This window comes from Micropterus salmoides, unplaced genomic scaffold (genome assembly GCF_014851395.1).
Source record: "Micropterus salmoides isolate LMB-PRFRI ecotype aquatic unplaced genomic scaffold, ASM1485139v1 Ms_hic_scaffold_3, whole genome shotgun sequence".
Lineage (NCBI taxonomy): Eukaryota > Metazoa > Chordata > Actinopteri > Centrarchiformes > Centrarchidae > Micropterus > Micropterus salmoides.
The window spans coordinates 33,183,156-33,205,369 of NW_024042261.1; the positions used below are offsets into that span (position 1 = coordinate 33,183,156).

General features: G+C 40.0%; 1 protein-coding gene across 5 annotated transcripts in view; it reads left to right on the forward strand.

Moving 5' to 3' along the window:
- nectin1b (nectin cell adhesion molecule 1b) overlaps positions 1-22,214 on the forward strand; it is a 146,689-nt gene that overhangs the window by 62,898 nt on the left and 61,577 nt on the right. Inside the window, exon 6 of one of the 5 annotated variants that reach the window (XM_038692323.1) lies at positions 9,061-15,451. The exons of the other annotated variants lie outside the window; for them this stretch is intronic. Within the exon in view, the coding sequence (XP_038548251.1) occupies positions 9,061-9,566 (506 nt within the window). The 3' untranslated portion in view covers positions 9,567-15,451. Of the gene's footprint in view, positions 1-9,060; positions 15,452-22,214 lie in introns of those variants that run through there. 5 annotated transcript variants of the gene reach the window in all.

Sequence of the window (22,214 nt, forward strand, 5' to 3'; positions counted from 1 at the left end):
TCTGATCAATCAGCAAATTACTAACAGGCATCAGAGGCCATGTTAAAAAAAATAGAGCCAATTAAACAGCCTCACAATGAAAGTTATTTTTCATAATTCATTCTCAGAAGGTTTTAACCATCTAATAGGAATGACAGTCAAACACTGACGCTGAGAAAGCCACGGGAAGAGGGGACGAATAATGTGGTTAAACCTCAAGGATCCTCCCCAACCAAAGAGAGCAAAATCTTTCATTAAGATAATCAGCTTTTCCACCATCAAACACTGTTTTTGTGCTTGAAACAAATCAATGCTGTCATCTTAACCTTCTTTCCAGCTCATAATAAGATGTGATGAATAGCCGTTTTGTCAGGATGGCCTTACAATTATGTCATTATCAGGCCTGAGAAAGGAGGTGTGTTTTGTGGTGGGATGTGGGAAAACTTATTTCAGTGAAGCAGCACATTCACTTCAGAATTAATTTGTTTACTCACTTGAATAATCATTTAAACTTGATTAGATATTTTTTTAACCTTGACTCTCCCACACAACAGCACTAATCGTTATGAGATGGGGGCCGGACTAAGTCAAAGAAAATGCATAAGTCCTGCCACATTAGCTGGATCAGCTGTGACGATGATTATACGATCAGCTCAGGGTCAGCCACTATATAAACCTTTTGGTGATTCCACTTATGGCCCAGCAGTGCTAACTTTCATCTCCCTTTGTTAGAGCTGTGGCACCGAGCTGCTTTGGAGAGCAGAGGTGCAGTCAGCTTTGCTACCGGGCTTTACCACTCGGGTTAAACTGGATGGAGTGAGAGCGTTCTCTTCAATTTAGGAAGAAAGCGTGAGGATGGATCCTTCTGGAAGCACAGGCAACCGGTGCAGATGTCTGTTCACGCTCGCCTGAACAAGCAATAGTTTGCTCCTGTGGGACAAAATTAAGTTGAGAGAGAAGAGGTGTGGCAAAAAATTAACCACATGGTCAAAATTAGATGAATAAAATATAGACAATCCAATGGAAATCTAAATAAATAAAGGTATCCATGTGACTGAAAGAGATGCTTCAGTGGGTCTGATTTTTAGAATTTAGTTGAAGAGGTAAAGTGGATTCCAGAAATGGGCTCCAAGGCAAACAGAGACTGGGAGTGGTGCAGAGGCAGAGTTGGAAGAGAGGGCAGGATGCTGTTTACATGACTTTATGTAACAGCCTGTGTCAACTCTTGGTGTTCATTGCTTGTCACTTTCTCTATCCTCCAAGTTGTACAATACAATGAGACACAGTGGTGTTGAGAGGGGCTGACATTCTTAGAAAAGTACCTACGTGGATTATTTTAACTGTTTATTTACCAATCCAACTTTTTATTTTTTTGGCTCCACATAATGCGAGCACATGAGGCCATTGCTGAGAACATTAGCTATGTCTATATAATGATTTCAAATGCTTGCCACCAGGTTGGCAGGAAAGCAGCAGCGGGTTGTTGGCAGTTGCAAAGGGAGCTTTCTCAGCATAAATTTAAATTACTGAACAGGAGATGTTACTCTGAGCTGACATTAGATGTTATAATTGTTTTAAAAACATATTGCAACTTGAACTGGAGGCATAACACATTTTACTGTTGCCAAATTACACATTTATTCTGTTATAGACAGGTATTGGCCTCGTAGTCTACATTTCATCATCTAAAATCTCTCTGGAGTTCCCTCTCTTTTCCAAACAGCTGTGTCATGGATGGCTTGAAGATCCCAAGAAATTAACCTCTGGTCATCCTTGAAAACAAATGTCAACAGTCACACATTTCTCCCCACCCTATCAAATTAAACTTCCTCTCTCTCCGTAACTGATAGCCCATTGGTTTAAACTTATTGAGTGATTCTTCACTGTCTAGTGTCAACAAGAAATCACATTAAGGACGTGATAATAGCATTTCATGGGAGTTAAAGGGAGACTTTGTGACGAGAAGCTCATAGTGGTCATGTGGCAAATGCCTAAACTGTTGTCCACTGCGCTGCCAAACCCCAAAACAATCCAAAACTGTTCGTAGTGGCTTTAGAAAGAATTTAATCTGCACAAATGCTCTAAATGCTGGCTTTCTCCTGTGTTTTTTATTGAAAACAACTTTCTGTCCCTGCTCTCTGGTCTCCACTAACGCCAGCAAACTGTAAATAACAGCAGGTGTTGATGGCGTGGTTCATTTTTATCATCTGAGAAACAGGCATGTTGCTCTCTGTCACTGCGAGGTCTATCGGTTTTCACAACATGATCGCTGATCATACCGTGTGATAAAACTTTCAAGTCAAGAACATACTTCAGTAAAACAAGTATCATGCCATATATTAGTGACGTGTAACAGCAGAGCTGCTACAAGCAGCCATTTGTCTATTCCTTTTCTCTGACAGAGACAAGAGACATTATAATGTCAGCTTTGCAAAGGCTCCCCCAGCAATGTGAAATTTGTTTGTCTTCGCCTGTCATGGTGGAGTCTGTCTCAATCTGTGTGCTATAGCATATTGCACTGTCGCCTTCTCACATCGCTGCCTGCATTATTCATAGATCCAAAGGCCACATGTGTATATCTTGTATATCATTACACCCTCACTTCAAGTAGAGACATGCTGTCAGGCAGGTTGAGGAGCATATTTTCATTGTCTTGGTCAGCTGCTTCTCCTGCCAGGTTCTCATCACCCTTGAACCTCCCAATCAGGCAACTACAGACCTAGAAAGAGTTGGGTCTGCAGGCTGATAGAGCGACTTTCTAGCCCCCACGTCCTCACTACAGGAGGGACTGCTCGCTGTTCAGATCCTGCCAAGAATACACCTCATTATCCAAATGAGACATTAGCATGAGCCGCTCCCTCGCTCGCACACCATAGGCCGCCCCATAAAGCCTCTGCTGTGTTGTGCTGTGCCAGGGAAAGCACTGAGGGGGAAGACATTGTGGCTGCAGCTCGTTTTGCATGAAATGGAGGAGGGGGATGCTCAGTGTGTAAAAGGGTCTTTTTTTATTTGGAGAAGAAGTGATAGGCCGGCTGTGGGAGTGAAATGGAAATGTCACCAGGGGAGAGCATGTGAGGGCAGAGGAGCTGAGATCGTAGTGATTTATCTTAACATTTGTTTCTGCATGGCTTGCGGTTTCTGCTCTCCGGAGGATGTACAGAGGAGAGGGATGTGGCAGACAGATGGAGCAGGAGGATTGGCTGAGCCCCTTCGGCCCAGCTCTGCTTCTCTGTCGTCTTCGTCCTCCTCCTCCTCCTCCTCCTCCTCCTCCTCCTCACTGTCCACCCGTGTGGTGCTGGATCTGTCACGCCTCCCTGAGAGCCTGATGAAGTAGGTCAGACGCTGTCCCAGGGTCTGACCACTGGCCCCAGAGCTGCTGCTGATGCTGTGTGGTGATTCACTCATTACACACACAGCTCCAAAATAACAACAAGGAGACAAAAAAAACAACAAGAAAAAAACCAACAGAGGAGAAGCTGGGGGGAGGATGGTGTGGTAAACAAACAGTGCCCCGACCTCTCCTGGCTTAATGCGTACTAACATGCAGATTTGTTTGCTGCATGTCTGCTGACCCAATAACTCATCCTTACAGCACTTCCACTTAGCACTGCAGCCCCATGCAGGCTAGCAGGAAATGTAGAGATCACATTAATAATGGTACCTTATGAGCAAACATGATTTTTTAAAAGAGCACTGGTGTTTAGATACCGGTGTAAATATTTATTGCTCGTTAAAGGCGCATTAAGAATGATCATTACAACCCCCGTAGCAAAAAGTGACCACATTATACCCACAAGGGCACAAAATACGCTTTCTGAAATCTTTTGGAACAGAAGTATTTTCCAGTACTTTCAATCATAATATTTGATGTGGTTGCCTGGTCTTATTTGGCAGCTTAGCATGGTCATTGTTGATGTAACTTTATTCTTTATTTTAACTGTAAACCACCATAAATGTAATTCAGAGACTGTCAGTGTAATAAATCCTGTCAGTAGTAGAGGCCAAAAGAAAGTCAAAGACTACGTGCTGCTTCTGCTGTAGAGAGATGAAAACAAAAAGCAGTCACTGTTTCTCTGACAGGACCATCCTGCAAGTCGCTGCATGCTCACAACATGCCACAGATGATGTCACCAGTGTTTTGATGCCAGTATTTCACAGTGTTGTCTCCTCCAGCACACCCAGTTCCCCTTATCTGTTGGCTTTTTACAGCGAATTGAATTTGAATTACTAGTCTGAAGGTTTTAATGCTGTGAGTGGCATTTACCTACACAAATGGCGAGGTTATGCGTCTGTAAAATCAGTGATAGCAAAAAAAAAAAAGAAATATGTTGACAAAATGAAATAGTGGATAATGGAAAGGAGTGTGCAATAGGGTGAAGAAGAGCTTTGCCTCGCCGTCGACTCCCCGGGCAGCATGTTAAATTCTTGTCAGTGATGAGCTTTTATTCATTGTGGCAGCATTACATTTCCATGACTTCACAACCACTGGCAAATTCAGACAGGGGAGTAATGAGGATCATTGGAATCGCTGAATTAATGCTTCTTTCCCGATTGTCCCCATTCTCACTCATTATGCCATTCTTTATTTGCCGTTGTCACTCCCCAACCTCTCAAAGGCACTCACTCCGTCTTCTTTTTTTCTCCTTGTTGCCACTCCTCCAACTCTCTGAGTAGCCCTCTATTTTCTTTTCATCTTCTGTTGTCTGCAGCTTGTTCCTCATTTAGTCATATTAAAACACCACTCCCTGTACCACTCTTTGAAATCCTCTCTCATTTTCCTAGCCTCTATCATAACACCTTGTCCAGGTGATTGCGCTAAGACTCAAGGAATGTTTGTACCTGTCTCACTCCTTTTTTCATGTGCAGACATGACTGGAGCACACCCAGAAACCGTACCTGCAGGACAGAGTTGTGATACAGTTTCTCTTACTTTAAATCCCCTTCTGCTTCAGACATTCCTCTCCTTCAGTATCTTTGAACTGCTTGCTGCTGCTGCTGGTTATTTTGTACTGTAGCTTACACTGAAATACAAAACCCTGCTCCAAATGTTTTTTTTTTCTTTCTGAAGCCACAAATCTCGCACGGACCTGATGTATCATTTCCACAACAAGATGTCAGGCTTTTTTGAGTGTGCCACATTTGTTTACCATTTGATTCTCTTAAAGACTCACTTCAGTTTTACACAAATGACTCAGAGGGAGAACACTCATCGAGTTGTGAAGGCAACAGATTTTGTCACTAAAGTGTTTGGAGGTAGTAAATCATCCACTCAATCAAGTCAGAGTTAGTGTTCAAAATAGTGTGATTAATGCAATGCAAAATGGCGTGGTTGCAGTGTTTAAATAGCTGCAGTATTTCATGTTATTCTTTACCTGTATAAATCTATCATGCCTCTGACTTGAATTATAGCCTTTCATAGCACATCGTGCCACCTATTAATCTCAATGGTACATTTTAGTCATTGCAACTCAAGGTTACCCCTCTATCTGCATATTTCCAGAGTGGTGTTAATGGACTCTGTCTTGTGTTGCCTGCAACAGTATCAGGGCTGTTGTTGTGCTGCTTTGAGGTCTTTTTTATCTGTCTGTTGGCAGGTGTTGCCGGTAGTGTTTGCGTGCTGGTGGAACGCCTCCTACCTCCTCCATGCTGTCAAACACCCCTACATACCCCAACCATTTCAAATGTGTTTTATTATTAGTGTTTCTATAATATGATTAGTTTGCACCATAGCCTTTCTAATTTCACATAGTCACATTCACAGAGGACATGGGCTAGACAAAGTCGGCAAATATATTGCCATTTTGTTATCTTCATGTAGGCACAAGACCAATGGGCGGTGGTGTTGGGATGTGACCTTGTGGAAGAATACAGAGCAGAAGGGTGGCGGTGAGGTCAACAGGAAGTGTGTTCCTCCAAAAATAAAAGCAGTGTGTTCCTCTACTGCAGTGAAGTGATCTGATGTGTTTTTCTTGGTGTTTCTGAGCTTCTTTGTCTGCTCTAAAGTACCCCCATTAGAGAGGCAGAACCTTCTAAACACTTCAATACTTTCCCCTTCCATTCCCCCTCTAGTAAAACATCTTAGTTACTCCTTTAGAAACTCCATTACTTGTTTTCAGTACTGAATCTTCCAAGCCTTCTTCAGAGGTGGATGTGTCGGGGAAAAAGTAACAAAAATACCTCAACGTTTACAGCTTCTTCCATACAAACCATCAACGATACTTTGTATGGACTATAACACAATCATTAGTGTTGACATTCACATTCTTTAAATACGGGTGTCAAGAGGTATTTGTTACTTGATCCTTTATAGAATAATGGTCTTGCCTTCTGTTTTTCACCTCTCTGTGAAGTGGTAAATATTGAGTGTTGGAAACCTTAGAAATGAAAGGCTAAAGGCTGCCTAATTAAGATTGAATAATGGTACTGATGAGAGAGGAGACAGATCCTTGCAGAGGAAGGCAGTGAATGGTAGAGGTGAGGATTACAGGAGAATGTTTTCCCTTTTCTCTCTCCTCTTCAATCCTCTGGATTTCCACCCCTCTTTGGGCTTGGTGGGAGGATGTGTTCTCGAGCAGGGGTGACCGGGCTTTGCTCTCTCATTCATGTGTGTAATGAAGTCCTGTGTCTGAATAATCCCATTAGGTGGTCAGATTAAAACCTGAGCTGATATTTGAGACTGTGCCCGGCACCGCTTTAGAAATTGGAGAGCTTTGCTGTCGGTCCTGGGAGAAAGGGTACAGTGGAAGAGCAGCTGAGAAAAGTGACTGTGTTTGGGAGGTCTCTCCTTTGGACTGATAGAGTGCCATTGTAATGAAAGGAAAGAGGAAGGCTTCAGCAGCTTCTTCACTTTGCCCAGTACCATCCTTTTCTACCAAAGCTAGGCAGAAATGTATCATTTCCACTAAAAAGCAGTTCTAATCGAGTGCAGTTGTTGTGATTAAACAGTTTAGGGCAATAATTAGAAAATAATTCCCTGCTTATGTGGGGAATTTGTCTTTTTTGTTTTGTATGATGAGGATGGCAGAGGTTGTAAGATGTGGTGATTTTTCCAGCGATTTCTGATTTGACTCTATTTGACTTGCTACAAGGCAACACAGAGGAGCTTTTAGGATTGTTTAACATAAACCTTCATTTTGGCTCAATTATGATCAGTTAGTTTGTAAATGAGTTTCCAATTTCAGAAAGACATTTTCCCCTTCAATGTTAACCATAATTGTATATATTAAATATAATCGTTTTCTGTTCAGGGCAATACTGATGCAGTTGCTGCCTTTACATTGTAACAGATTCATAGTTAATGTATGCATATATAAACTATAATTAAAACCCTACTCTGGAAATGGAAATTACATTAAAGGTATGACTTGATGACATGAATGTACATCAAAATAGAACATTACAAATGTTTCTGTTAAATAAATTTAATTGATTTGCTTCCTGAGTATTACAGTAGTTATCTAATAATTATAGTCACTTAACATTATCAGATTCAGATACTTTCTTCCAGAAGACACCTGATGACAGGTGTTAAAGGGATAATTTGGGATTTTTGAAGTTGGGCTGTGTGAGGTACTTATAGCCAGTGTATTACCAGCAGCAGATGTCTAGTCCGTAGTTTAGAGAAGCGTTGTACAGCCATTTATAAATCAGTACAACAGTTGACAGAAATCGTATCAAAAGCATTGAAAATCTTTTTTGTATCTCATCTAGCCTTGTTATATGTTGTACATACAAGTCTGTGGTTTGCCCTGCACTAACAGGAAGCTCCCTTCTGTCTTGCTTACAGTTTTGTTCTCCTTTTTTTTCAGTCTTCTCCCACACCATTTGTTGAGTAGATGGTGTAATTCTTTGTTGTTTTTTCTTCCTCCTTTCTGTTGAGGATTCAGCATTTGCCATTGAAGTTAAATGTGCGTCTGCTCTGCAAGTTTAGACAAGATCTACAGTACCTGTGCGCCTCGAGTCTTTGATCACGTTTCAGATAAAAGCCTCTTCTCTCTCTGTGTTCATGAGCTTCACATATGTTTTGGTTTTAAGTGACAATGTGTATATAAAGGACATGGTTTTCAATGATAACTTTTCTGTAAGCAACAACTGGGCTTTTGTCATAAGTATTGTTTATCTTCCTGTAAGGAGGCTCTCCAAAATGGTGGAATGAATGTGATGATTCAGTTCAGTTCCAGATACGGTCATGGCAGTTTTGAATTTAAAACAACATATCTTTTTTTGTATTTGCAAGGCAAAGACCCAGCCTTCAGACTATGGCATCTAAGTTATTATTTTTCTCTAGCAGGCTATTAGTCATTGTCACTGTTCTAGATTAGAGCACATCTTTGACCTATTTGATAATTTTCTCTCTATTTTCCACTGTTTTTACTAAATAATATATATTTCTCTCTAGAAGCATATTCTATCTTTTGCTGTATGTTCTGCTGCCTGGATTGAAGAGCATCATGTTTTTCAGCTCTCCTGATGCATCTTGTGTGTGTATGCTTGGCCACTGATAATCATCTCTGGCAGGGCTCTTTCATTTCATTAATGCTACACTGATCGTGATGGTGGTTTTATATCATGTTGTACTATTTTATACAGTATATCATCAATATGTTTACTTTGACTTGTATGAAACTTAGAAACCTACAGAGTTAAATGTATTCACTGAAAGGCTATGTGAATTAATTCTTCCATTTGTTGATTAAATTGTTTAATTTTCCTCCACCTTCCAAACAGAGAAGAAATTATGGTTAATGCATGCTGACAACACTTCATTCACTTTAATCTCTTGCGTCATTTTACTCTTTGATGGTGTAGTGTGGTGTACCGTCTGTTTATGTTATTTTTTCCATGTATGAAACTGCATGTGACTGTTAATGACTGAGCCTTGCCACACTGATGGTAAGCGCTCCTTTGAGACTGGGGGGTTTGTCGTGGGGCCTGGGGTTCCTTCCTTTCCCCTTTGCTTTTCCGTCCTCGTTTCCCTTACTTCATCTTTCCTAAAAAAAAAAAAAATCTGCACCTGCACAAACGCACCTCCTCCCACCAGAGCACTGACACACTCCCTTCCATCTGTCTTTTCCTACCCAGAATTCCCTAACAACCCGACAACTGGGGGCCATGAGATCCCGCAGGAGCAGCACAATGCAGGTGCCGCCATCGGGGGCGCTGTGGGGGGAGTCGCCTTGTTGGGCGTGGCGGCTATACTGCTCTTCATATTCCTGCGCCGCCGCCAGCGCACCTTCAAAGGAGACTACAGCACCAAGAAACACGTGTTTGGAAACGGGTACAGTAAGGCGGGCGGCCTGCCCACCCACCCTCCTATCCCCAAGAACCTGCAGTACCCAGACGACTCAGACGATGAGAAGAAAACTGCCCAGATCGGCAGCACCGGAGGGTTTGAAGCGAGCGAGCGTGATTTTGACACCGAGCAAGAGGACCTGAAGAGGCCCTATTTCACTGTGGATGAAGGAGAGAGCCGGGACTATGACGAGCGGACTCTGGCTTTCCAGTATGACCCTGAACCTGAGATAGCTGATGATATGATCTCTCAAACCGATGGCTCTGTCATTTCTAAGAAAGAGTGGTATGTGTAGTGGCATGCAACAACCAAATCAAATAACCCTTTGTCCCCCACCTGCATTCCATTGCACCTGCACCCTTCACCTCCATCACGACCCTGCCCTCCCATTTGTCAAACTGCACCCTTCACAGTCTTGTTCCAATTTTGGTCAACCTAGTACTCCCTTCCCTCTGACTCCCCCCCACATCAAACCCCATCCAACTAATCTCAATTAGAAAATCAAATGTCTATTTAAAGTGCTACCAACATCAACTTCTCAACATGACAGCAATGAATCAGTTCCATCAGGTGAATGGGCAAAGAATACAAACTAAGGTATGTAAATGGACTCGTTGTCACTGACCTACGAGGCCAGAGAGGTGATTGGTTGATTAATACTGGTGTAATATTCTTTTTCTGTATTTTTTCATGTTATAAATGTATTAAATGTATAAAAAGAGACTGCAGGTTGAGGTTTTGCTGAGCACATTTGTGAAAGTCCTACACTGGATGTACAATTTGACTTTTTTCCATTACCATTGCCGTTTTGTTATTTTTATAATTTTTGTATGATTTTTAAGTGACCAGAGAATTGAGAGTTAATTGTCTGACATAGTAACAGGTGGAGTTCTAAGTGGGGGTTTTTTTGTGGTCAAGTGTTGTGAGAAAGAAAGAAAAAAAAAACGCCATACAGCACCTGTATCATTTTTCCTGTTTCTCACAGGGGTTAGAGTCCATGAAATTACTAATTTCTGCATATTTACAGCATAAAAAGCAGATATGTTATGCTGTTTTCCAAAGACATGCTTAGTATTCTTGACCCCCTGTGTTCATATGCTTGATTTGTTTCTTTACTGAGAGGGAGTCAGCGTACTAAGCCATGTGGACATGGCAGTAACAGATAAATATCGAGTGTCTTCAATTTTTTTCTAAAATTCAATCCCGTTAAATGAGTTCGCACATCAGAGTTACCGGGGAGAGAAGGGCTGTAATTGCGTCACAAGCATTCTACATTTCAGTGGTGCATCACAATCACGTCCAAAAGAGGTTTGGTGAGTCTCGGTGTCCACAGACACCTTTAATAATGCTCTGAAATGTCATGATTGTCACTTGACTTGACCTGTGTACATGAGATCTCAATCTTACCACTAAAATGAAATGTGTTTTTTGTGTTGAGTTAGCGTAATTATGTATGGTTCTAACCATTCTTTTATCAAATGGATGTCAGAGAAAAGTGACTTTGTAATTTCCTAATAATGACTGTCTCTCCTTATAATTGTGTGACTGTGTACCGAAGAATTGGCTAAAGCCTCCCACTTACAGCAACACCATTTGCTATGAGGAGTCGTCCATGGACACAAAGGACACGGATAGGAGGAAAAAGTCAAGTGATGCTTTTATTTACTTCTACAGAGAAAACATATTAACATGTAAAGGGAATTGAATATGATGGTGGCCATGCTGGAGTATAATAAGTCACCTGCTGCTTTCATGATGTGTTTCTCTTTTTTTTTTCTTTCTAAAATACAGCTGGGGGATTCCCTTTGGGGGATTTTAAAGGCATATATGGTTGTCCTTTCCTTAAGGTTGGCATCTGAATCTGCCAAAAGAGATACAATGGCCCTGTCTTAAGGCATTATATGTATATCTGGCTTTTTAAATCACTGTTAAGTGCCAGTGGATGCTAGCATAGCAAATGACTTGTTTTTCTCCTCAGCAAAATGGAATTTGCTTCAAACAAAAAAAAAGTTCTTTGTGAAATATTTGGATAAAATAGAAGCAAAGGAGTAAATTGGTGGTTATAAACAACACATCTGACTGGCTCTGAACAATATAAATACAATATTAAGCCTTATTTTATGCATGTTTTTTATGTGGGAGTGGATGTGCGTATGTTGCTATTTTTTCTAAATTCCAGTGCGTTTGTCCTCATTTGCAGCTCAAAAGACTACACTTTGTCAGTGTTGTCAGTATTGACAGAGGTATGAGTTTATGGGCACACAGTACCCAGCACTAATATTGCAGTTAACACACAAAACAGTATATAAATATATATAAATAAAGAAGAAAAAAAAAACATCTCTTTGAGAGCCGATCTCTCTGCCGGCTGGAGATGTGAATGTTTTACAGTTCATGCTTGTCTACTGTATGTTTTTAGATGAGCATGTTAATCATGAGCCTCAATTTATATTGTATTTTCGACACAAATTAACATTACAAAGTGGGAAATATCATGTTCTTATTAAAAGTCTGTTGATTTCTGTTTATTTTCATTTCTGTTGAATTTCAGTTTTTAGTTCAGTTTCATTTCCTACAGCCTTATTTCTGTTTTTGTGCAGTGTATCCACTACAGTTTGAGAATGATACAGGAGGTTTGCAAAACAAACGTTTCAGAGAGGGGAAACAAATTGACAGTAGCGGGTCTGCTACTTTCAAAGTGAAAAAGCTAATTACAATTTTATGGCCTTTCATTTATTGTTCACATACAGATGAACTGCTTTGTTGTAACTTGTCAATTCCACGTAGTTTGCATCAAATAGAGTGTCATGTTATCTTTTATTCTTGCATTCAGTGCCTATCAAAGCCAGGAAACATGAGGAAGTCTGAACAGTTGCTGCTCCATCAATTAAGTTATTCATGCCGTGGAATAACATAAAACATATATTGAAATATGACATGGACTACAAAACTCTTCAAATCAGACAAATGATGGTTCTTTACTTGCAGTGAATTTTAGTTAGTATAGTGGGGATGTTATTCCATCTGAGCTCCAGCACAAAACTAATATTGCATCTTGTACTTGATCTTTAAATCGATTAATCTCTTAAAAGCTGTATTCATTACCATTTTAAAGTGTAATGCTAAATTGTGATACAGCACTTTTTCCAGTCAATACTGGAATGTCCTAGATGTCCTACATAGATCTAACTTTTCTAAGCACAACAATTGAAACATGGATCTAGTGAAAGAGATTTAATTTGTAAATTTAAATTATTAACAGATGCAACTTTGGCCCAAAGTAAAGATCAACTCTATCCCCCTTTTAAAAAGCACAAGATTAAAGTTTCATTTCACTTTTTTTCTGCATCCTTTATGAAACCACTGCCACACTTGCTTCTGGGACATGTTGGAGAAAGAAAAATCCTTCAGATTTGAGTCGACATTCTGTATACTGGTAGATATAAACATTGTCTTCATGTTGTTGGGGTGTTATGAGTTTCTATTTTGTAATACTGACTGTAACTTCATTCCATCCTAATCTACTTTTTGTATTCAGTATGTTCAACATTCCACTGTAAATACTGTACATAAGGTTGAGATTATAGTCGGGATTTATTTAGGGACAACTGTGTAGGGGCCCTGTTCATGTAAAATATACCTATTTTGACTGCAAACATAGAGACTCGATGATGAATAGATGAAGTTGACGCATAGCTTATTTCCAAAGTCCCACCTAAAAATGCTCCTGCAGTACATTTTAATATGCCACTAGTGGCTTCACTGTCATACAAAGGGGTGATGCATACAGTTTGTTGATTTAATGTTATTGAAAGAAAATCAAAAGAGAGATATTGTCTGTATGCAGCCATGTGAATGTATATTTCTGAGGGTGTTACAAATACGAAAAAAAATCTTGTTCAATTGTGATGACCCAGTGAAGTAACTTGTATTTGTTTTAAGCATTAAATGAGTTCAATAGTCAACAATTTTCTGTCCCAGTTCACTGATTGGATAGTGTTATCTGATTGACTATGGTTCATGTCTGCAACACATTTCTTATCGCTGTGTATTGATTTTGGTAATTGCAGCTCTTTCCCAGTAGCTTTGATCAGCGATGTATCCCTGTCGTCTCATGCAGGTGCTTATTTGGATTTATTTTTCAGCGTTATCACTTCCTATGAGCCTTAGGTGTAAGACATAAATGGTTCTGCCATTAAACTTTTCTTTAGTTTTAGCTATTAGAGACCTTGTAACGACAATATTTAAATGATGTTGCTCTGCTCCCAGAACAAATGTCTTTTTGGTCAAATCTTCAAAGCGCAGAGAATGCTCAGGCATCTTAAATTCGGCTCTTCTTTGCCGTTCCAGTTTTCAGAATTAAAAGGCTACAGAGGTGGATGCAGTGCTAATGCAGGATGATTCTCTTTGGCTGCATCCACGGTTGGCTCCATTGTTTGTTCTATTTTTCATGGCTGAGCATGAGACAAATCTGATGATAAAAACTAAAGCAGTACAATCAAATATTATTAGGAAAGGCCGTATAATTCAGACAGAGTATATCTTACTGGTGTGGAAGAAAATGTACCACCTTCACAGCATTTTTTGTTTTCAAAACATTTTCCATCACTCGGAAAAGATAATTTAAAAAAGCAGAGAGGCTCATGGTGTAGTATACTGATAATCATTTTATGTGAGGCTAACACAAGTAAAGGGATACATTTAGTATATAACAAGGGTCTAAAATGGTTATTGTTGTAGCTTTTATAGCTTTTCCTTTAATTTGAGAAAAAAACTGCCAGGCAGATGTTGGTATTGAGTTCACTGCTTAATGAAGCTACAGTGATATGATGAGAGAAACCCAGTGTAGAGCCAGACAGATCTGTCTCAGACTGTGGGACTCAAGTGCAGACATCTGCACCATGCACATTAAGAACAGCCCAGAGTTTGCAGCTGTTGCCATCCATTTGCTAAAAGAGCCCTTTGTAGCCCAAGGGGCTTTGATGGCACATAGGCTTTTAACATGCATGGCCATCTAGTTTTTTCCCCTCCTAACAGAGCCGCAAGTAGAATTCTACAACATTTCCTCTATCAAAGTGCTCTCAGGATGAAATATGACTGGATTTTTATTTTAAAATATGTTCCTCATGGGCCATAAATTTAAAAGCAAGTTTGTTAAAGCACCTCATATGTGATGTCACTCCATTTAATATGGTGTAAAATCAGAGAATACAAATTATAGATCATACTTAGTATTAAAGACTACAAAGTCTGTGGAGAAAAATAATTAAAATGATCTGACTCTGCCTGCCAATTCTCAAATTGTATTTTGAGTTCAGACTAGCATTGTGTTTGAAGTTGAATAAGTCTCCAGTAATCACAATGCAGGTCCATGAGTTGATGGATTTCAACAGTGTTCTTGTGAATCACATTGCCGTTCAAATTCAAGCTTCTTTTAGAGGTCAGTTTGATTTTATCAGTCACAATTGCTCGCTAAACTCTGTATTGGGCTCATTTCATTTCTAATGTAGCTTGTGATGGAAGAAACTCTTACTGTGGATTGTTGAGCTGTTTATTAGCTAAGAATTGGAAAAATGTATAAATCCAAGCAGCTTCAGGAAAGCATATAGGCATCCAATACTCCTGAGTCGTTAAACTACAGTGATTAAATGGTTAATGAACATACTGTATATGCATGAGCAGTTCACTGGGCAGGAGGAGAGTTTTACTCATTGATCAGTGAGGTGGTTTTTAGCTGCACTAGTTTGTAGCTGTTTGTAGGGCAGTTTGTATACTGACCCATATACTGATATGAAAAAGGGGGAAATATTTCAATTTAAATGGTTTATATGGTGGTTTAAAACACCATTTAAATGGTGTTTCAATTTAAGGTCTGCTGTATATTCAGTGGAAGTTATCATGAAGTTGTCATGTGTAAGTTACATAATGAAATGTCCTCTCAGTAAGCATTGTCGTGTTATCAACCTAACCTCTGTCACAGCTTGCAAAAAACTAAAAAGTGCTTTGTTTTATTACCATGGTATGTTTATGCATAGTTCTATTCTTTCTAATAGCCTTTTTTTGATAAACAGATTGTCCATGGCTTCTAGAAGTGTGTTGTTTTTGCTCTTGTTTTCTGCCTGTTTTCAGTGTGTACAGTTTGAGGTCATGGGGTTGTCAATAAAAATGTGTTACCGTAAATTATGCTCTTATTCTCATGTTAAACATTCATAAAAGATGTAATTAGCTTTGCCGGTATTTGGTTATAAATGAAAAGTACTGGACAAAGTAAAGAAGTGACCAGATGAAAAGTTAACCATTTGTCCAGACAGGAACATGGCTGTCTGTACCAAATCTCATGGCAATTAATCTAATAGTGGTTGGGAGTCTGGACCAAAGTGGAAAATCAACTGGTAACACTGCACAGAGCAGAAGTGTTACAGTTTAATTTTAACCTGAGTCGTGATTTATACTGGCATCTAAATAGCTGTCTGAGGTGTCCTGTTCGATGATTTTATGATTTTAGTATTTTAGTATTTTCTAAAAAATGGATCAAATATGATTAGATGTTGTTAGGTGCTAACAAACTGTCTTTCTAATGTGAGTTAAATTTGGAAATTTTGATGGATTGACCACAAATCTAACATACTAGCCAAGTTACCACATAAGACATAACTTTCAAGTCTTTTCTATTCTGTTTCTATTGTCAAGTATTCAGGCACTGCTAGAACACGATTGTGTGTTTGTGGCCTACCTGTCACTGAGGACACATAACACCTTATTTCTCTGGAGCGTGCAACTGCGAGTCTTTCACATGCAAAGTTTCATTTAAGTGATGATGCAAAACATGTAATTATCCTCTCACTTAAAAATCTTATGCCAGCTATTCCATACTGCTACTTTGTCCTGAGTCTTAATGTTACTCCAAATAAAACTGTTGCTCATGATAATGATCAGGAGAGACTCTGTTTACTTTAGCTGCTAATATTTTTCCCTCACTTGTGGTATTTTCATTGGTCATCTAATCAAAGATATCCTAAGATGACGTGTCTCAGTTTGTTTTTTTATATCTCTTAAGATTTTCTTTCTCAGGCAACGAGTGGCGCGACTAAAGTTGACATGTGTTTCACTTGGGGCGGCATCCACAGAAAAATTCCTGCCATGACCAAACCAGTGAAATGAACTAAGAAAAAGGCACAGTCACATCTCAGACTGAGATCACACTGTTATTTTATTCTCCCTTAAGCTGCTCTCAACAACGAGCTGTTCTTGCTCCACACTGCTGCAGTTGACTGAATATTCACACTGAAACAAACACTATTGGAAATTGTTGTATCTAAAAACACAAATGCTGACATCTGGCTGGTGTTTGCCATTCATTTAGCTTTTTTCACTGCCTGTGTATGTGCTTTACATAATATTAGAGTTCAGTCTTGATGTAATTTTATCATGTTTATGTAGCTCCCTGTGTACAACAGTACACACGTGTTTGATCTCCAGGGCCTGAGGAGCTCTTTATGTAACAAGTATTGGTTACTCATCATATCGCAGGGAAATATTAGAAAGATAATAGAACACCTTTTTGTATGTGAATACAGCTGTGTACACCTGACATATTGAGCCTTTAGACTGCTCAGAGAAATTAATGATTTGATACACATAAGATATTTAGCATTTATAACAGACTTTTGCGTGGAAAATTTAATTTTTAGCAGTTTTCTCTCTTTTCTCAGCCCTCTGTTGGCATTGTAAAGGATGTTGACTACCACGTGCCTCTGATGCTCATGAAGTCTCTATAGCTGTATAAATTATTTTCACAAACAACATAACGCATACAGTATGTAAGGTCATACAGTTTGAACTTACCTTCCAGTGGACTTAATTGGCAATAAGGCCATTGCCCCTCTGCTCATCTTCCTCTTAAACTAAAATGCTACAGCGACTTAGCCCAGGTCCCACAAGTGTTTTACCTCTATTCTCTCCACTGTGATGCACCATCACTGGGAGCTTTTAAGCCACTCCAGACTTGAAACAAAACTGAATCAAAGGCAAAACAAAGATCTTCAGTGTTTTGATGATAATCCAGTGGGCATTAAACTTTACAATACATTACTCTCTCTCTCTCTCACCCACTTTTTGGATTGTAACTTTATCATAATGACCAACCGGTTACTAAACTGAAACAAATTATAGATTTCAAAGCCATACACAGCTCTATATGTCATCAAAACCACAATATGTATTACTATATTCAGCATAAATCAAACATTCACTGTTTTATGGAATATATCCACAACAGCAGGGGTATGTAAATATATTAAAAGATAAGAGTCTGAGTCTTTTCTTCCTGCTGAGGTTTCCAATGAAAATCACCCTACAGGCTGAGTTTTCATCACAAAGCATTTACACAGTGTAAACCAACCTGCATGTCTTTGATATTTAGTCCAGAAAATAGTGAAATCAGCCATACTGCACAAATCTAAAACTCACCAGACTCCAAATAAGGGCAACTAGACTTGGTTGAAGATACTAGAAGACGTTTCGTCCCTCATCCGAGAGACTTCGTCAGTAATGACCGACTAGTAGGGATATTCGTCTATTGAACCTCTGTGGGGTCGTTTGCCAGGATCATCGCTACCGCTGGTTCATTAGTGTTCCTGGCTATTATAACGACAGTTTTTATGGTCATTAGAACCACCCAAAGTCTGAACGACCATCGCTGGCATCTTCACCTGAGGCCAAAAGGTTACGTTTGTTGGCAAACGATCCCACAGAGGTTAAATAGCCCGGTTTCCATAGTCAGTCAGAACTGAAGAATTCTCTCAGATGAGGGATGAAACGCCTTCTAGTGTCTTCAACCAAGTCCAGTTGCCCTTGACTTTAACCTTCCTTGGATAACTATGACCTGGATAACCTTCACAGACATCGATCATTTACAAACTGCAAGGTTGTTTATGGGAAAGTAACAACACAAAAATGTTGTCTGTTTCCAGACAAAGCATTTATTTTGTATATTGACTCGTCCTGACACACTGTTATTTATACCATTTCAATTCTTTTGTGGCTTCTCTTAGCATTGAAATGTGGCACATTGCAGTGAAGTAATACCACGTTTTCCAATTTGCTTTCCATTGTGCAAAATGTTTTCTGACAGTGTTTGCTCAGTTTTGCCTATGTTTGATAAAACATGTTTCCCATATAACCTGATCGATGGGATACGCAGTTTACACCCCACTGATAGACAGAACAAGTCAACTCTATTTCCAGAAAATGTGAAATTATAATGAATTGGCAATTATTTGGATTAACCCAGGATCAATCTGCTGAAATTATCATTGCCTATTATTTAGTAAATGAGACGGCTCATAAACAAACTGCTCAGATTCCATGAATAAATTTGTTGGCATCTTGAGGAATGTCTGCAGTAGGTGCTGAAGACACACACACACACACCAGCCCTGCTTTCACGCCCTCCCATTTTCAGAGCCAGTCATGGCATGAGCAGCTCTGCTATCCAGCTGCGCATTAGCGCTCTCCAATTAAACTCAGCTATCCCAGAGCAGAACGAAAGGCCTAAACCCTCTGGTGAGAAAAGTGCTGACAACCCTCATCTACAAAGTCCTGCTGGGAATACTCTGTCCCTGTGACCATTTACCCAGCGTCGTAGAAGTTGTGTGTGTGTGTCTGTGTGTGGGTTTAAGATGGGCAGAGAGGGAGTTAGTGTGCATACCCTTCACCCCTATGTTGACCGATGCTTTTTCTGTGACTGAGACTGAGTGACCTTAGATAACACAATAACTCTTGAGTTACAGTATGACCACACATTTTTTATTTCAGTGAGAGAATGTTAATGGTTGTGGTGAAAGAATGCTGAAAATTGTTCGTCGAATGCTAGCTTATTGACATTTTCTTTGATTTAGTGCATCATCATCAAGTCCTGTCTTATAATAATAATTCCTGAAGGAGTGGGATGATAAAACAGATTATCTCTGACATTCTCCTTAAAATCCTCAATTACACAGGGACTGGGCGTGGCCGCAGGAAAGAAAGATTTCAAGGACATAATCTAACGCTATAAATTTTGTGCACATGTGAGGCAAAATATATGTCCATATGCCCAGTTCTAAAATAGTAAAGGTACAGATTTTTTTTTTTTTTATTTGTGACTGTGTATGATTTTTTTTTGGTGCAAATTCAGAACTTAGGTGTTCAGATGTTAATTAAAACATGCACAAACATTTCTTTTTTGTGAGCGGGTCTCCCAAACAATAATTTACTGTGCTGATTTATTTTATCAGCCTAATTTACCCTAATTAGCCTAATATTTAGTGAAATATCAAGGTGATTACTACTTAGCTTTATTATTAGTTAAACATAGACATATTCACAGCTACGTAAGTGGTTCCAGTGTTATGCTGATTGGAGATGATATTAATACATATAAACATGCTCTTCCTCACAGCCTTTTTTAATTAAGAATTAAATTCTTAAATTAAAAATACCATATTACACATATATCTCAGAAAGCTGCTGCCTCTGCAGTAGGGTAGCCTCCAACACATTCGGTGCAAGACCACCCTGACCCAGGGCCACTACAGATGGTAGAATGACCAGGTCCTGAGGAAGCTGGCTGAAATATTGGTAGCCTGTATGCAGATTGCGAACAACAACCATCCCACAACTGATAAATACATAGTCCAGTTCATCAGTCTTGGAGAGAGCACCACAGACACCAGTTCACAAGGCTTATCAAGTCTACTGTCTGCAGGCAAGGGTTGGAACATGAGAGCTGACCTCAGTACACAGCTGCAGTTCCCTAAAGTGTTCATCAGTCTGCTGCTGCTAAGATGGCTCCTCTCATCGAGCTCACCATCCCCTGGGAGGAGGCAGCCCAGGCTACCCACAAACGTAAGATGATGAAACATTCTGAGCTGGTAGCTGAGCGTAGGGAGGCAGGCTGGAGCATCATCATCTACCCAGTGGAAGTACGCTATAGGGGCTGTGGCGAAGCTTGATAGAGCAACCAAAGACTTCTCACAGAAGGCAGTGCGACAGGCAGAAATGTGCTGCAGGTGGTAACACATACCTGTACAGTTCTACTTTTTTTTCTTCCACAAAAGGAACAATGTATCTATGAATACTGTTCTCAGGCTAAACCAGAGCTGGACTCAGACAAAGAAATAAGCCTTGGCATGTTTGGCCCAAACCCCCACAGTTGGTTCTCTTAAATATGCGTATCGTACTATTGTACCCCCAAACCTCTGACAAAGCTGAGTAGTAGGCCTAAGTGCTGTGGACAAGTCTACCAGTGCTAGTGGACAAGACCAGTGTACTCATTCGCTTTTGACTGTTGATCAGAGATGGAGTACGCGATATCCATACTCAGGTCATCTACAGTTTCTTGTTTCTTCCTGTCTCTCACCTCCATTGCTACTGTGGTGTCCAAACAATAATGCTGCGATGATGTGTTGAGAAGAAACCCGCTTGACACTGTTCTTGATCATAAAAGTTTAGTACATCAAGGAGTTCAGCATCAATTACAAGCTCTGCAGCAGCTTGGAGAGTGACCCAACCCGATGGCCATTCTGTCTCTCTGTACATCAAACATAGCTTATATAGGATATGTTTAGGTATCTGTTAGGTACCATAGAGGGGTTTGAGTCTGCAAAATAAAAGGTCAAACCCATAGAAGGGTACAGTACTATTTTGAAATAACAAAACAAGGGGTTAGAGGTCAGATTCTATAGAAGGGTTCAGTCCCTACATAACCACCAATCACTGCTCTCCCCGTAGAAGGTCAGTGACCCTCTGTCCTGCTGCTACAGTGCTATTTTGAACTGTTATGAGTCAAATACCTAAATATTGGATACCACACTACCTCAACAACCTGGCTTGACTCGACAATAACATAGGGAGAGAGAGAGGGAGAGAGTGTTACAATTAAATGGGTGAGGTATTAACCTGATAGTAAATTCAGATCCATAATTGTTGTAATTTCCCGACGTACCTACCACAAAAACGTGCATGCTTACTGGACAGCAGCACAAAGGCCTACCCACAGATAGTAAAAACAGTAATCCACACCATAGGTGCATCTCCTAAAATTAGAATATCGTGGAAAAGTTATTTTATGTGCTTAAATTTATTCTAAACTTTCATATATTCTAGATTCATTGCACATAAGGAGAAATACTTTTTGTTTTACGGCTTACAGCTCATGGAAATCAAAAATCCATCTCTCAAAATGTTAGAATATTATAATAAAGAATGCATAATACAGAAATGTCGACCTTCTGAATTACTGCATCAATGCAGCGGGTTATGGAGGCAATCAGCCTGTGGCACTGCTGAGGTGTTATGGAGGCCTAGGTTGCTTTGATAGCGGCCTTCAGCTCATCTGTTGGGTCTGGTGTCTCTCACAATACCCCAAAGATTCTGTATGTAGTTCAGGTCAGGCGAGTTGGCTGGCCAATGAAGAACAGTGACACCATGGTCAGCAAACCAGTTCCTGGACGTTTTGGCACTGTGGTCAGGTGCCAAGTCCTGCTGGAAAAAGAAATCAGCATCTCCATAAAGCTTGTCAGCAGATAGAAGCATAAAATGCTCTAAAATCTCCTGGTAGACAGCACTGATTCTGGATTTGATAAAACAAGATTGAATGTGGATTGAACTTCGAGCAACTTGGATTCTGTGCCTTGCTACTCTTCCTTCAGATTCTGGGACCTTGATTTCTAAATGAAATGCGAAAAGAGGACTTTGGACCACTGAGCAATAGTGCTCAGTTCTTTTCCTCCTTAGTCCAGGTAAGATGCTTCTGATGGTGTCTCTGGTTCAGGAGTGGCTTGACACTAGGAATGCATCAATTGTAGCTCATTTCCTGGACATGTCTGTGCAGGGCACAGATGCACTGACACCAGCCTCAGTCCACTTCTTGAGAAGATCCCCCAAGCTCTTGAATCAGCTT